Source organism: Coregonus lavaretus, assembly GCF_964263955.1.
Source record: "Coregonus lavaretus genome assembly, chromosome: 16".
Taxonomy (NCBI): domain Eukaryota; kingdom Metazoa; phylum Chordata; class Actinopteri; order Salmoniformes; family Salmonidae; genus Coregonus; species Coregonus lavaretus.
The window spans coordinates 47,582,256-47,599,755 of NC_140003.1; the positions used below are offsets into that span (position 1 = coordinate 47,582,256).

At 45.3% G+C, this 17,500-nt stretch overlaps 1 protein-coding gene across 1 annotated transcript in view; it reads right to left on the minus strand.

Annotated features, from left to right (window-relative positions):
• Nucleotides 1-17,500, minus strand: part of LOC311143294 (myc box-dependent-interacting protein 1-like) — a gene marked incomplete at both ends in the record, with an annotated part of 29,262 nt that overhangs the window by 757 nt on the left and 11,005 nt on the right. Inside the window, 9 exons of the mRNA XM_084179122.1 lie at nucleotides 629-730; nucleotides 865-933; nucleotides 1,940-1,999; nucleotides 2,612-2,911; nucleotides 3,664-3,687; nucleotides 7,161-7,280; nucleotides 9,484-9,565; nucleotides 13,320-13,375; nucleotides 13,712-13,787. Of these exons, the coding sequence (XP_084035248.1) occupies nucleotides 629-730; nucleotides 865-933; nucleotides 1,940-1,999; nucleotides 2,612-2,911; nucleotides 3,664-3,687; nucleotides 7,161-7,280; nucleotides 9,484-9,565; nucleotides 13,320-13,375; nucleotides 13,712-13,787 (889 nt within the window). The remainder of the gene's footprint in view (nucleotides 1-628; nucleotides 731-864; nucleotides 934-1,939; nucleotides 2,000-2,611; nucleotides 2,912-3,663; nucleotides 3,688-7,160; nucleotides 7,281-9,483; nucleotides 9,566-13,319; nucleotides 13,376-13,711; nucleotides 13,788-17,500) is intronic.

Below are 17,500 nucleotides of genomic sequence, written 5' to 3' on the forward strand. Positions count from 1 at the left end.
ATTTTGTCTTGCCCATTCACCCTCTGAATGGCACACACACAATCCATGGCTCAATTGTCTCAAGGCTTAAAAAACCTTCTTTAACCTGTCTCCTCCCCTTCATCTACACTGATTGAAGTGGATTTAACAGGTGACATTCACCTGGTCAGTATGTCATGGAAAGAGCAGGTGTTCCTAATGTTTTGTACACTCAGTGTAGTTTTCATGCTCATCAAACCATTCAGTGACCACTCGTGCCCTGTGGATGGAGGCATTGTCATCCTATGGGGGCATAGCCATGGTAGCCAAAATAATCGCCCTGCCCAGCATTTTTATACATGGCCCTAAGCATGATGGGATGTTATCTGCTTAATTAACTCAGGAACCACACCTGTGTGGAAATCCCTGCGTTCAATATACTCTGTATCCCTCATTTACTCAAGTGTTTCCTTTATTTTGTCAGTTCCCTGTAAGCAGAGCACAAAGCAGACAGTATCAGCAGTACTTCATCGTTACTCTCTTCCCTCTTGGTTTCTAACACTTCGATGCTTGCAGATCTGAAGGTGTGTAGTGGTGGAGCGTTTCACCATATTGACGGGTTAGGGCCAAGGAGGTGGGTAAAGACGAGATGAAGTGGGCTTGTACTGACCTGTTCGTCCGGGTTGTCGAAGGCCACAACCAGCACTATGTCTCCGGCCTTCATCTCCAGCTCATCGGAGTCGTTAGCTGCATAGTCATGCATGGTGGTCACCTGAACACGATGGAGAAAACAATAGTACAATTCAGTTTCATATCATTCCCCGTTTGGAAATAATAGATAGATGTTAGACTACGTAGCATTTATTCATCATCATCATCATCATCATCATCATCATCCCCGCTCACTTTGAAGAGGAATCCTGGAGGCATCTCTACCGCCTCTGAAGCCCCATTGGTTGCTGCTACAGCAGGAATCTTGAAAAAGAAATGCATCATGTAAATATGTCGTACCCATACATCCACTCATTGACCTTGTGCCTGTGCGGGTGTCAGTAACATGTGTGATTGAGACAATTAGAGTTCTCCCACCAGACCTGAGCCCGACGGGCCCCGCCATTATCCATCAGGTTAAGAGCCGGGGTAAGGCCTGTTTCTTCCACCGATAACTAGGATACGGGCAGGGTTCGGGTATCACAAAACTGATCACAAACGTTTTGAAGCTGAGCCATTTTCCTCGTGCTCTGACGCGCAGTACAGTCATATCTGACTAAGATCATAACGTGGTGTCAGAAGCGCTTCAACCTCGTCCAATATAGGACAGATTATTTCACAGAAAATAATACTGTTCCTTGAGTTTTCTCAGAGTTTAGAGTGATGAAAAGTAGCTACCAGCTAACTGCTCTCTCAGAGCAGCCCAAGCGGAGCCGTTGCTATGGATACTCACAGACTCAGAGCCACCATGAGCAGAGCGCATGCAGAGCGAGCTGGGCGCAGGGAGCGAATAACAGACAGAGAGGAGCAGCTAATGGAGGAAGTTATTTCTGGTTTCGGGCAGGGCCGGGCCTTAAATTTGGCAGCAGCAATCGGGCCTGGTTAGGCTGGGTAGGGCCTGAACGTCGCGGGCATGGGAGGGCTTTTCAATGAAGGCCCGTGCGGGGCTCTAAGGACAATCAATCGATTCATAATTGAATCAACTAATCACTCAATCACCAATCACTCAATCAATCTACCAGCCAGCCAACCTACCAGCCAACCTATCAATCAACCTAACAGCCAACCTGCCAGCCAACCTACCAGCTAACCTATCAATCAACCTAACAGCCAACCTACCAGCCAACCTGCCAGCCAACCTACCAGCCAACCTAACAGCCAACCTAACAGCCAATCTACCAGCCAACCTAACAGCCAACCTAACAGCCAATCTACCAGCCAACCTACCAGCCAACCTACCAGCCAACCTACTAATCAAGGTGCCACTTACCTCCTCTGGTGCTGTGGCTGTAGGTGTAGGTGCTGCAGCAGCTGATGGGGGTGTGTCAGCCTGTTGGAGAAGGAGAGAGAGGACCACCTATCACAAACAGCACATCATGATGTCACTCAAATACACACCACAGTCTATCAACTGTCCCCTGTTACAGCCAGACAGTGTTACCAGACTGCAGTCTATCAACTATCCCCTGTTACAGCCAGACAGTGTTACCAGACTGCAGTCTATCAACTATCCCCTGTTACAGCCAGACAGTGTTACCAGACTGCAGTCTATCAACTGTCCCCTGTTACAGCCAGACAGTGTTACCAGACTGCAGTCTATCAACTATCCCCTGTTCCAGCCAGACAGTGTTACCAGACTGAAAGACCGAAGGGAGCTGGAGAAACAAGATCCACAGCGCTCTATTTATTTAACCAGGAAGTCCCATTGGAGGTCAGAAGACCTGTTTTTCAAAAAGAATACCTGTCACTCTGTCTACTACTACTGGGAAGAACCAGACAGAACCAGACAAGAACCAGACAGAACCAGACAGAACCAGAGAGCTCCACCATCACGTAGCTACAACTACAGTATCCTCCATCCTATCCTGCTAGACCACCAGGCCAGTGTTGTAGCCGATGCATCCACCCAGCTCCAGATGCATCCTACTCTTTCCCATCGTACCTGGGGCACCCCATCCTCATCATCCCAGCCAGCAGCCTCAGACTCGGCCACGGCAGCGGAAGCAGTGGCTGGGGATATGGATGTAGAGTCAGCAACATCCCCCCAGGAGTCTTCCACCCTCACAGGCAGAGAGCCATCGTCATCCCAGCCTGCCGTGGCGGCAGCTATACCGTCATCCCCACAGCCGGCAGCACGCACCGGCAGGGTACCGTCATCATCCCAGCCGGCAGCACGCACCGGCAGGGTACCATCATCATCCCAGCCCTGGGGCTCCTCTGGTGGAGCAGGAGTTTCCTCAGGCTAGGGGGGGGGGGGCGAGGGGCAGGAGGTGGGGAGGGACAATTAAATGGGCACAATGGGGCATGACCATTGGCATTAGGAAACCCATTGGAAGCCATAGAGACCAGGTTTTCCATGGCAATGGGCAGGGGCGAGGGGTAGGGGCGAGGGGTAGGGGGTAGGGGGTAGGGGTAGGAGCGAGGGTATAGAAGGTAGGGGGGTAGGGGCGAGGGAGTAGGGGCAGTTAAATGGGGTACAATGGGCCATAGGATACCATAGGATACCATAGGAAGCCATAGTGACCAAGCAATGGGTCAGGGTTTCCATGGCAATGAGCCAATTATCAGGGATAATATCAATGCAGGAAATGAATAACAATTAATTTAATGAATTCATTAATTGAAAAATAAGTGGGGGATGTGGCAAAAAAAGTGAAAAGACCAATTAGGAAAGATCATTAGGTTTTAGATAATTACGTTTTAGATAATTACGTTTTTTCAATTCAAAGTAGGCTATTGCTATGGAGTTGGCATGATGGCATGATGGCACAAACAGACTGGCATTCAGGCTACCAGGTAACATCTTGCGCTATATCCATACTTTTGTTGTAGGTTCTATTCTTTTTTACAGCTGAGGAGATTATAATTTAGTTAGGACATGAAAGCAAACCTGAAAACCCTGAAAGCACTATTTTGTTATTCTGAGAGTATCATCTAGACAGTTCCTGTTGGAGGGAATCTATGGCCAATATGGAGTATGATGACTGTGCTTACCTCCCACGTGTCCCATGATACCGCCTTCAGGGGGGTAAAAACAGAAAGGGAGGGAGAGAGGGGTAGAGATGCTCAAAACATGGATAAAACACACAAAACTGAGACTGTGTCTGTCTAATCAACCCCATGCACTTGCAATGTCCCACGTCTAAACGAACAGAAATGGTGAAAACGCTAACGAGTCAACTATACACAGTGGTAATGAATCTCTCTCCACGCAGACTGAACTCAGCCAGGCTCTGAGCAAGTATCATACACGTACAGTGGGGAGAACAAGTATTTGATACACTGCCGATTTTGCAGGTTTTCCTACTTACAAAGCATGTAGAGGTCTGTCATTTTTTATCATAGGTACACTTCAACTGTGAGAGAGAATCTAAAACAAAAATCCAGAAAATCACATTGTATGATTTTTAAGTAATTAATTTGCATTTTATTGCATGACATAAGTCTTTGATCACCTACCAACCAGTAAGAATTATGGCTCTCACAGACCTGTTAGTTTTTCTTTAAGAAGCCCTCCTGTTCTCCACTCATTACCTGTATTAACTGCACCTGTTTGAACTCGTTACCTGTATAAAAGACACCTGTCCACACACTCAATCAAACAGACTCCAACCTCACCACAATGGCCAAGACCAGAGAGCTGTGTAAGGACATCAGGGATAAAATTGTAGACCTGCACAAGGCTGGGATGGGCTACAGGACAATAGGCAAGCAGCTTGGTGAGAAGGCAACAACTGTTGGCGCAATTATTAGAAAATGGAAGAAGTTCAAGATGGCGGTCAATCACCCTCGGTCTGGGGCTCCATGCAAGATCTCACCTCGTGGGGCATCAATGATCATGAGGAAGGTGAGGGATCAGCCCAGAACTACACGGCAGGACCTGGTCAATGACCTGAAGAGAGCTGGGACCACAGTCTCAAAGAAAACCATTAGTAACACACTATGCCATCATGGATTAAAATCCTGCAGCGCACGCAAGGTCCCCCTGCTCAAGCCAGCGCATGTCCAGGCCCGTCTGAAGTTTGCCAATGACCATCTGGATGATCCAGAGGAGGAATGGGAGAAGGTCATGTGGTCTGATGAGACAAAAATATAGGTTTTTGGTCTAAACTCCACTCGCCGTGTTTGGAGGAAGAAGAAGAATGAGTACAACCCCAAAAACACCATCCCAACCATGAAGCATGGAGGTGGAAACATCATTCTTTGTCATTCTGCAAAGGGGACAGGACGACTGCACCGTATTGAGGGGAGGATGGGTGGGGCCATGTATCACGATATCTTGGCCAACAACCTCCTTCCCTCAGTAAGAGCATTGAAGATGGGTCGTGGCTGGGTCTTCCAGCATGACAACGACCTGAAACACACAGCCAGGGCAACTAAGGAGTGGCTCCGTAAGAAGCATCTCAAGGTCCTGGAGTGGCCTAGCCAGTCTCCAGACCTGAACCCAATAGAAAATCTTTGGAGGGAGCTGAAAGTCCGTATTGCCCAGTGACAGCCCCGAAACCTGAATGATCTGGAGAAGGTCTGTATGGAGGAGTGGGCCAAAATCCCTGCTGCAGTGTGTGCAAACCTGGTCAAGACCTACAGGAAACGAATGATCTCTGTAATTGCAAACAAAGGTTTCTGTACCAAATATTAAGTTCTGCTTTTCTGATGTATCAAATACTTATGTCATGCAATAAAATGCAAATGAATTACTTAAAAATCATACAATGTGATTTTCTGGATTTTTGTTTCAGATTCCGTCTCTCACAGTTGAAGTGTACCTATGATAAAAATTACAGACCTCTACATGCTCTGTAAGTAAGAAAACCTGCAAAATCGGCAGTGTATCAAATACTTGTTCTCCCCACTGTGTAGGAGCTGATACCAATATGACAGAGAGCCCACTTGACATATTGCCTGCCTGGCCATCTGACAGACCGGGCCAACCCACCTGAGAGGCTGGGGACACGGCTGTGCCACCATGACATGGTGCAGCCAGGTTGGACAGGTCCATGTCCAACAGGTTGGCCCCAGCAGGGCTGTCAAACTGACAGGGGGAGGGAGGAGACGACAAACAGTTAACAGGAGTGGGATTAGCAAGGGTCACACATTATGTGGAGTTGGGGTCAAGTCGATTGGAAGGGAGTCAATTCAGGAAGAAAACTGAAATTCCAATTAATTCAATAATTGTTATTTTCAATAACTTGTCAGTAATCTGAAAAGGAGAAGCTATTCATTTATGTCCCCAAAAAGTATATATATTTTTATTTTAAATTCAGATAACTTCCTTATTGACCCAACACTGGTGGATGCTCCCCAATAAAATACCTATCAACAAAATATCAACTCTGTTGATATGCAACAGCTTGCTAGGGTTATGATACAGTAAAGCAGGGGTAGGCAACTAGATTTAGCCGCGGGCCGATTTATGTCCGAGTGGATGGTCGGGGGCCGGAACTTAATTATAATAATTTGCACACTGCAAATGGACCACAACTAAGCCCAAAAAGAGATCGTATTTAAAAAAATAACAATCATTTCCTACCTTGATTACATTGAGATACCATCACATAGGTATCTTTTTTTTTTTTGCAGCAAAACTTGGGAACAGATTTTCTAAATTAAACAAATTTTTGGTGAATTCCTGGTGATTTTACAGTCTTTTTATACCAAAAACGACAATCTCAAAAAAATAAACTTGCGGGACGGTTTTGGCCCGCGGGCCACCTGTTGCTGACCCCTGCAGTAAGGGTTACGGTAGGGGTTAGGGTAGGGTTGGTAGGGGTTAGGGTATAGTAAGGGTTAGGGTAGGGTCAGGGGTTAGGGTAGGGGTTAGGGGTTAGGGTAGGGGTTAGGGTAGGGTTGGTAGGGGTTAGGGTAGGGTTAGGGTAGGGTCAGGGTACAGTTAGGGTTAGGGTAGGGTCAGGGTACAGTTAGGGTTAGGGTAAGGGTTAGGGTAGGATCAGGGTAGAGTAAGGGTTAGGGTACAGTTAGGGTTAGGGTAGAGGTTAGGGTAGAGTAAGGTCAGGGTAGAGTAAAGGTTAGGGTACAGTTAGGGTTAGGGTAGAGTTAGGGTTAGGTTAATAATAATAATATGCCATTTAGCAGACGCTTTTATCCAAAGCGACTTACAGTCATGTGCGCATACATTTTTACGTATGGGTGGTCCTGGGGATCGAACCCACTACCCTGGGCGTTAGAAGCGCCGTGCTCTACCAGCGCCGTGCTCTACCAGCGCCGTGCTCTACCAGCGCCGTGCTCTACCCGCGCCGTGCTCTAACAGCGCCGTGCTCTACTACCAGCGCCGTGCTCTACCAGCCGTGCTCTACCAGCGCCGTGCTCTACCAGCCGTGCTCTACCAGCGCCGTGCTCTACCAGCCGTGCTCTACCAGCGCCGTGCTCTACCAGCGCCGTGCTCTACCAGCGCCGTGCTCTACCAGCGCCGTGCTCTACCAGCGCCGTGCTCTACCAGCTGAGCTACAGAGGTAACAGATAACAGTCCGTACCTGTGTTGGGGATGTGACACTGATGTCAGGAGCAGCAGCATCAAACAGGTTAATTATGTTTTCTGGTTTCATGTCCCGACAGGGGCTGGATTCAGGCCGCGGCGGCATCGCTGGTCTCAGCTACATGTAATGATGGAGAGAAAATACAGGTAAAAACATGGGTTAAAACATGGGTTGACTTGACAGCACAAACAGATATAAATTTGTATAAATAGTTTTATCAATGCTCATAAAGGCCAGCATGTGTCTCTCCTGATAGTTGGTAATAGACTAGACAGAGCCAGCATGTGTCTCTCCTGACAGTTGGTAATAGACTAGACAGAGCCAGCATGTGTCTCTCCTGATAGTTGGTAATAGACTAGACAGAGCCAGCATGTGTCTCTCCTGACAGTTGGTAATAGACTAGACAGAGCCAGCATGTGTCTCTCCTGATAGTTGGTAATAGACTAGACAGAGCCAGCATGTGTCTCTCCTGATAGTTGGTAATAGACTAGACAGAGCCAGCATGTGTCTCTCCTGACAGTTGGTAATAGACTAGACAGAGCCAGCATGTGTCTCTCCTGACAGTTGGTAATAGACTAGACAGAGCCAGCATGTGTCTCTCCTGACAGTTGGTAATAGACTAGACAGAGCCAGCATGTGTCTCTCCTGATAGTTGGTAATAGACTAGACAGAGCCAGCATGTGTCTCTCCTGATAGTTGGTAATAGACTAGACAGAGCCAGCATGTGTCTCTCCTGACAGTTGGTAATAGACTAGACAGAGCCAGCATGTGTCTCTCCTGATAGTTGGTAATAGACTAGACAGAGCCAGCATGTGTCTCTCCTGACAGTTGGTAATAGACTAGACAGAGCCAGCATGTGTCTCTCCTGACAGTTGGTAATAGACTAGACAGAGCCAGCATGTGAGTGTCTTAAGAGATTGACATTTTGATAATAAGTGGTAAGCTGAGTTCAACAAAGGATTTACATTTGGGATAATAAGAGGTTTGAAATGTGGATATTGCGCTGATTGAAATTTGGATAATAAGAGGTTTGAAATGTAGATAATAAGAGATAGTATTACTATTAAGTACTGAGAGAATGAGAGCTGTCAGAGGAATAGCTTCGGTGTGAAAGAGATGCGTGTCTGAATGGATACCCCCAACCAGTTCTGTGTGAGCTGAGTTTTTCGATCCATAACGTTATCTAGGGGTTCTGTCCCCCACCTCCGGTCGATCTACAGGTAGTGAGCACTGACAGGAGAAGCCATTGAAAAGTTTGAGAGGGTAACAGCTGAGATGGGTAAGGGCTGTTCAGAGAAGCCCCACCGACGGCTGTCCATAGGCATTTCTGGGAATTGTCTATGTGGTCTGGGACCACTGATATTTCCTCGAGAACATGACATGTGTAGCTGGCTGCTCTGTGGTCGTTGCTGGTGGTGTGGATGTGAATACCTAAGAATTATAACGTTATATAGGGATTCTGTATGTGAAGATATGAAAGGAGAGATTATTATTCCTGAATATGCTGTGTGAATAGAACACGAGTGTAAAGGAGGTACAGTATAATGGGTTACTAGAGATTTGATAAAGTAACACACTCTGTGATACAACTGCATCAATTGTCTTAAAACCTATAGCACAGAAATATTCCATCACCTGAGAACGTAGAAAACCCTCCAATATATCCGCAGCAGAACCACCTGCGCATCATCACATGTTGTTTATTTACTAAAGTGCCCCTTGCGGGCTCAGCTATGCAACAACTCAAGGTCCGCATCACCGAATATAAGTAATCCATTCGTAGAAATGTCCAACAGTGTCCTGTTGCCAAGCACTTCACAGAATTAAAATCATGACATTACAACACTCAAGTTGATTGCGATAGAGAAAGTTCACATGCACTGTAGGAGTGGGGACATTGATAACCTCCTACTAAAACAGGAATGCTTCTGGCTCCACCACCTGGACAGTCTCCCCTGTTAATGAGGACATTTACTGTAGAAGGACAGAGTGACAGCAGAGAAGGGGGGGTGAGTTGGTGACATGCACAGTGATGTGGGCTGGTGTGGGAAAAAAATGCCGAATTATTTTCGCAGTCCGCCCTGATCTGTTGTCTGTTGTTCTCTCTTAATCATGTGTGTGTTTTTGTGTTCAGGCCCGCGTGAACGTCTGTCTGTGCCTGCCTTGAAAAACTTCCCCATAGACTTGTAGCAAACAGTTTCCAGAGGACCGTGTATGTGTGTGTGTGTGTGAATGTGTGTGTGTGTGTGTGTGTGTGTGTGTGTGTGTGTGTGTGTGTGTGAATGTGAATGTGTGTGTGTGTGTGTGCATGCTAAAGTACCTTGGAGGGAGATTTAGGGATGGGTGGCGGTCCTCCTGGACTCAGAGTGTGATTGGCTGGACTTGCTCCTCTGGGGAGCTCACTAGAGAGAGAGACAAGAACGGAGAGATAGAGAGAGAGGGAAGAAAGGAGAAAGGAGGGGGAGAGAGAGACAGACAGACAGACAGACAGACAGACAGACAGAGAGAGAGAGAGAGAGAGAGAGAGAGAGAGAGAGAGAGAGAGAGAGAGAGAGAGAGAGAGAGAGAGAGAGAGAGAGAGAGAGAGAGAGAGAGAGAGAGAGAGAGAGAGAGAGAGAGAGAGAAACAGTACTGAATGACTTGCTTCTTAGGGGAATGCACTGAGTGTGACCAAGTCCAGTCCAGTCTAAAGAGAAAATGTCAGCAGCAAGCCGGAGCTGTAATGTCATGCAGGTATAGGAGACTCAGAAGGTCCAGCACCTCCTTCTCTTCCCGTGCAAGCTGGATCCAGTACAGAATGGAATGTGCCGGTTATGTTATAGCGAGCAGTGATGGCACCCTTACAGTCTTTACAGCTCAATGCAGATATTCTAAAGCGGTGTATCCCACAACTCTCCTCGTCTACCTCAGCTAATATTGTCTCTCTTTCTGTTGTAGCAGTTGAGCCTGGGGACGAGATTACCCCAGTTCCACTTATTTTATGTATTCTATTATAATCAACTGGTCAACTAATCACAAAGCCCTTCGTTGGTTGAATCAGGTGTGCTAGTTACAGTTGAGGTCGGAAGTTTACATACACTTAGGTTGGAGTCATTAAAACATGTTTTTCAACCACTCCACAAATGTCTTGTTAACAAACTATAGTTTTGGCAAGTCGGTTAGGACATCTACTTTGTGCATGACACAAGTAATTTATCCTACAATTGTTTACAGGCAGATTATTTCACTTATAATTCACTGTATCACAATTCCAGTGGGTCAGAAGTTTACATACACTAAGTTGACTGTGCCTTTAAACAGCTTGGAAAATTCCAGAAAATGATGTCATGGCTTTAGAAGCTTCTGATAGGCTAATTGACATCATTTTAGTCAATTGGAGGTGTACGTGTGGATGTATTTCAAGGCCTACCTTCAAACTCAGTGCCTCTTTGCTTGACATCATGGGAAAATCAAAAGAAATCAGCCAAGACCTCAGAAAAAAATAGTAGACCTCCACAAGCCGTCATACTGCTCAGGAAGGAGACGCGTTCTGTCTCCTAGAGATGAATGTACTTTGGTGTGAAAAGTGCAAATCAATCCCAGAACAACAGCAAAGGACCTTGTGAAGATGCTGGAGGAAACAGGTACAACAGGTGCTTCATGGTTGGGATGGTGTTCTTCGGCTTGCAAGCAACCCCCTTTTTCCTCCAAACATAATGATGGTCATTATGGCCAAACAGTTCTATTTTTGTTTCATCAGACCAGAGGACATTTCTCCAAAAAGTACAATCTTTGTCCCCATTTGCAGTTGCAAACCGTAGTCTGGCTATTTTATGGCGGTTTTGGAGCAGTGGCTTCATCCTTGCTGAGCGGCCTTTCAGGTTATGTCGATATAGGACTCGTTTTACTGTGGATATAGATACTTTTGTACCTGTTTCCTCCAGCATCTTCACAAGGTCCTTTGCTGTTGTTCTGGGATTGATTTGCACTTTTCACACCAAAGTACGTTCATCTCTAGGAGACAGAACGCGTCTCCGTCCTGAGCGGTATGACGGCTGCGTGGTCCCATGGTGTTTATACTTGAGTACTATTGTTTGTACAGATGAACGTGGTACCTTCAGGCGTTTGGAAATTGCTCCCAAGGATGAACCAGACTTGTGGAGGTCTACAAAAAATTTTTTGAGGTCTGGGCTGATTTCTTTTGACTTTTCCATGATGTCAAGCAAAGAGGCACTGAGTTTGAAGGTAGGCTTTGAAATACACTACTCAAAAAAATAAAGGGAACACTTAAACAACACATCCTAGATCTGAATGAATGAAATAATCTTATTAAATACTTTTTTCTTTACATAGTTGAATGTGCTGACAACAAAATCACACAAAAACTATCAATGGAAATCTAATTTATCAACCCATGGAGGTCTGGATTTGGAGTCACACTCAAAATTAAAGTGGAAAACCACACTACAGGCTGATCCAACTTTGATGTAATGTCCTTAAAACAAGTCAAAATGAGGCTCAGTAGTGTGTGTGGCCTCCACGTGCCTGTATGACCTCCCTACAACGCCTGGGCATGCTCCTGATGAGGTGGTGGATGGTCTCCTGAAGGATCTCCTCCCAGACCTGGACTAAAGCATCCGCCAACTCCTGGACAGTCTGTGGTGCAACGTGGCGTTGGTGGATGGAGTGAGACATGATGTCCCAGATGTGCTCAATTGGATTCAGGTCTGGGGAATGGGCGGGCCAGTCCATAGCATCAATGCCTTCCTCTTGCAGGAACTGCTGACACACTCCAGCCACATGAGGTCTAGCATTGTCTTGCATTAGGAGGAACCCAGGGCCAACCACACCAGCATATGGTCTCACAAGGGGTCTGAGAATCTCATCTCGGTACCTAATGGCAGTCAGGCTACCTCTGGCGAGCACATGGAGGGCTGTGCGGCCCCCCAAAGAAATGCCACCCCACACCATGACTGACCCACCGCCAAACCGGTCATGCTGGAGGATGTTGCAGGCAGCAGAACATTCTCCAGGGCGTCTCCAGACTCTGTCACGTCTGTCACATGTGCTCAGTGTGAACCTGCTTTCATCTGTGAAGAGCACAGGGCGCCAGTGGTGAATTTGCCAATCTTGGTGTTCTCTGGCAAATGCAAAACGTCCTGCACGGTGTTGGGCTGTAAGCACAACCCCCACCTGTGGACGTCGGGCCCTCATACCACCCTCATGGAGTCTGTTTCTGACCGTTTGAGCAGACACATGCACATTTGTGGCCTGCTGGAGGTCATTTTGCAGGGCTCTGGCAGTGCTCCTCCTGCTCCTCCTTGCACAAAGGCGGAGGTAGCGGTCCTGCTGCTGGGTTGTTGCCCTCCTACGGCCTCCTCCACGTCTCCTGGTGTACTGGCCTGTCTCCTGGTAGCGCCTCCATGCTCTGGACACTACGCTGACAGACACAGCAAACCTTCATGCCACAACTCGCATTGATGTGCCATCCTGGATGAGCTGCACTACCTGAGCCACTTGTGTGGGTTGTAGACTCCATCTCATGCTGCCACTAGAGTGAAAGCACCGCCAGCATTCAAAAGTGACCAAAACATCAGCCAGGAAGCATAGGAACTGAGAAGTGGTCTGTGGTCACCACCTGCAGAACCACTCCTTTATTGGGGGTGTCTTGCTAATTGCCTATAATTTCCACCTGTTGTCTATTCCATTTGCACAACAGCATGTGAAATTTATTGTCAATCAGTGTTGTTTCCTAAGTGGACAGTTTGATTTCACAGAAGTGTGAATGACTTGGAGTTACATTGTGTTGTTTAAGTGTTCCCTTTATTTGTTTGAGCAGTGTACATCCACAGGTACACCTCCAACTGACTCAAATGATGTCAATTAGCCTATCAGAAGCTTCTAAAGCCATGACATCATTTTCTGGAATTTTCCAAGCTGTTTAAAGGCACAGTCAACTTAGTGTATGTAAACTTCTGACCCACTGGAATTGTGATACAGTGAATTATATGTGAAATAATCTGTCTGTAAACAAAGTAGATGTCCTAACCGACTTGCCAAAACCATAGTTTGTTAACAAGAAATGTGTGGAGTGGTTGAAAAACAAGTTTTAATGACTCCAACCTAAGTGTATGTAAACTTCCGACTTCAACTGTAAATACAATAACAGAAACTCACCCAGACATGTCCTGTCTCTCCAGTTTGACAAGAACATCGTACAGATTCTGGTCCAGCTGCATACGGTGTGTATAAAAGAGAGGGAGAGAGATAGAGAGAGAGAGAGAGAGAGAGGGAGAGGGAGAGGGATAGAGAGAGAGAGAGAGAGAGAGAGAGAGAGAGAGAGAGAGAGAGAGAGAGAGAGAGAGAGAGAGAGAGATAGAGAGAGAGAGGGATAGAGAGAGAGAGAGAGAGAGAGAGAGAGAGAGAGAGAGGGAGAGGGAGAGGGAGAGGGAGAGGGAGAGAGAGAGAGAGAAGGTATCATATCTTGGATATCCATGGACTTCTTGGTTACACCAACACGCAAGTCATCATTCAGAAGATCAGTAACTTGGGATGGACAACAGGCTCACCTTCCCCATCTCCTTGTGGAACTTCTCCTCAAAGCCAGCCATACTCTGGAAGGTGCTTACGTAGAAGCCAACACGACTATGGAGACACAGAGAGGGGATGGAGATGGAGAAAAGAGATGGAAGGGGGAGAGAGATTTTACAAATAATTCTTATAAACCTTATTGAAATGACATGTCTTAAGTGCATAGCTAGTACTGTCTATAATATCGAACACTACAAATACATATATTCTAATTTTTCTTCCATTCCAGACATACCTTTTCCATAGTGAGACGTACCTGTTCCATAGTGATATGTACCTGTTCCATAGTGATATGTACCTGTTCCATAGTGATATGTACCTGTTCCATAGTGAGACGTACCTGTTCCATAGTGATATGTACCTGTTCCATAGTGAGACGTACCTGTTCCATAGTGAGACGTACCTGTTCCATAGTGATATGTACCTGTTCCATAGTGATATGTACCTGTTCCATAGTGATATGTACCTGTTCCATAGTGATATGTACCTGTTCCATAGTGATATGTACCTGTTCCATAGTGATATGTACCTGTTCCATAGTGATATGTACCTGTTCCATAGTGATACGTACCTGTTCCATAGTGATATGTACCTGTTCCATAGTGATATGTACCTGTTCCATAGTGATATGTATCTGTTCCATAGTGAGACGTACCTGTTCCATAGTGATATGTACCTGTTCCATAGTGATATTACCTGTTCTATAGTGATATGTACCTGTTCCATAGTGAGACGTACCTGTTCCATAGTGATATGTACCTGTTCCATAGTGATATGTACCTGTTCCATAGGGAGACATACCTGTTCCATAGTGAGACGTACCTGTTCCATAGTGATATGTATCTGTTCCATAGTGAGATTTACCTGTTCCATAGGGAGACCTACCTGTTCCATAGTGAGACCTACCTGTTCCATAGTGATATGTACCTGTTCCATAGTGATATGTACCTGTTCCATAGTGATATGTACCTGTTCCATAGTGATATGTATCTGTTCCATAGTGAGACGTACCTGTTCCATAGTGATATGTACCTGTTCCATAGTGAGATGTACCTGCTCCATAGTGATACGTACCTGTTCCATAGTGATATGTACCTGTTCCATAGTGATATGTACCTGTTCCATAGTGATATGTACCTGTTCCATAGTGATATGTATCTGTTCCATAGTGAGACGTACCTGTTCCATAGTGATATGTACCTGTTCCATAGTGAGATGTACCTGTTTCATAGTGATATGTACCTGTTCCATAGTGATACGTACCTGTTCCATAGTGATACGTACCTGTTCCATAGTGATACGTACCTGTTCCATAGTGATATGTACCTGTTCCATAGTGATATGTATCTGTTCCAAAGTGAGACGTACCTGTTCCATAGTGATACGTACCTGTTCCACAGTGATACGTACCTGTTCCATAGTGATACGTACCTGTTCCATAGTGATATGTATCTGTTCCATAGTGATATGTACCTGTTCCATAGTGATATGTACCTGTTCCATAGTGATATGTACCTGTTCCATAGTGATATGTACCTGTTCCATAGTGATATGTACCTGTTCCATAGTGAGACGTACCTGTTCCATAGTGATATGTATCTGTTCCATAGTGATATGTACCTGTTCCATAGTGATATGTACCTGTTCCATAGTGATATGTACCTGTTCCATAGTGATATGTACCTGTTCCATAGTGATATGTACATGTTCCATAGTGATACGTATCTGTTTCATAGTGAGATTTACCTGTTCCATAGGGAGACATACCTGTTCCATAGTGATATGTACCTGTTCCATAGTGATATGTACCTGTTCCATAGTGAGACGTACCTGTTCCATAGTGATATGTACCTGTTCCATAGTAATATCCTACCTGTTCCATAGTGATATGTACCTGTTTCATAGTGATATGTACCTGTTCCATAGTGATATGTACCTGTTCCATAGTGATATGTACCTGTTCCATAGTGAAATGTACCTGTTCCATAGTGATATGTATCTGTTCCATAGTGAGACGTACCTGTTCCATAGTGATATGTACCTGTTCCATAGTGAGATGTACCTGTTCCATAGTGATACGTACCTGTTCCATAGTGATATGTACATGTTCCATAGTGATACGTACCTGTTCCATAGTGATATGTACCTGTTCCATAGTGATATGTATCTGTTCCAAAGTGAGACGTACCTGTTCCATAGTGATACGTACCTGTTCCACAGTGATACGTACCTGTTCCACAGTGATACGTACCTGTTCCATAGTGATACGTACCTGTTCCATAGTGATATGTGCCTGTTCCATAGTGATATGTATCTGTTCCATAGTGATATGTACCCGTTCCATAGTGATATGTACCTGTTCCATAGTGATATGTACCTGTTCCATAGTGATATGTACCTGTTCCATAGTGATATGTACCTGTTCCATAGTGAGACGTACCTGTTCCATAGTGATATGTATCTGTTCCATAGTGATATGTACCTGTTCCATAGTGATATGTACCTGTTCCATAGTGATATGTACCTGTTCCATAGTGATATGTACCTGTTCCATAGTGATATGTACCTGTTCCATAGTGATATGTACCTGTTCCATAGTGATATGTACATGTTCCATAGTGATATGTATCTGTTCCATAGTGATATGTATCTGTTCCATAGTGATACGTACCTGTTTCATAGTGAGATTTACCTGTTCCATAGGGAGACATACCTGTTCCATAGTGATATGTACCTGTTCCATAGTGATATGTACCTGTTCCATAGTGAGACGTACCTGTTCCATAGTGATATGTACCTGTTCCATAGTGATACGTACCTGTTCCATAGTGATATGTACCTGTTCCATAGTGATATGTACCTGTTCCATAGTGATACGTACCTGTTCCATAGTGATATGTACCTGTTCCATAGTGATATGTACCTGTTCCATAGTGATACGTACCTGTTCTATAGTGAGACGTACCTGTTTCATAGTGAGACGTACCTGTTCCATAGTGAGACGTACCTGTTCCATAGTGAGACCTACCTGTTTCATAGTGAGATTTACCTGTTCCATAAGGAGACATACCTGTTCCATAGTGATATGTACCTGTTCCATAGTGATATGTACCTGTTCCATAGTGATATGTACCTGTTCCATAGTGATACGTACCTGTTCCATAGTGATATGTACCTGTTCCATAGTGATACGTACCTGTTCCATAGTGATATGTACCTGTTCCATAGTGATATGTACATGTTCCATAGTGATATGTACCTGTTCCATAGTGATACGTACCTGTTCCATAGTGATACGTACCTGTTCCATAGTGATATGTACCTGTTCCATAGTGAGACGTACCTGTTCCACAGTGATATGTACCTGTTCCATAGTGAGATGTACCTGTTCCATAGTGAGACGTACCTGTTCCATAGTGAGACGTACCTGTTCCATAGTGATATGTACCTGTTCTATAGTGAGACGTAACTGTTTCATAGTGAGACGTACCTGTTCCATAGTGAGACGTACCTGTTCCATAGTGATATGTACCTGTTCCATAGTGAGACCTACCTGTTTCATAGTGAGATTTACCTGTTCCATAGGGAGACATACCTGTTCCATAGTGATATGTACCTGTTCCATAGTGATATGTACCTGTTCCATAGTGATATGTACCTGTTCCATAGTGAGACGTACCTGTTCCATAGTGAGACGTACCTGTTCCATAGTGATACGTACCTGTTTCATAGTGAGACGTACCTGTTCCATAGTGATATGTACCTGT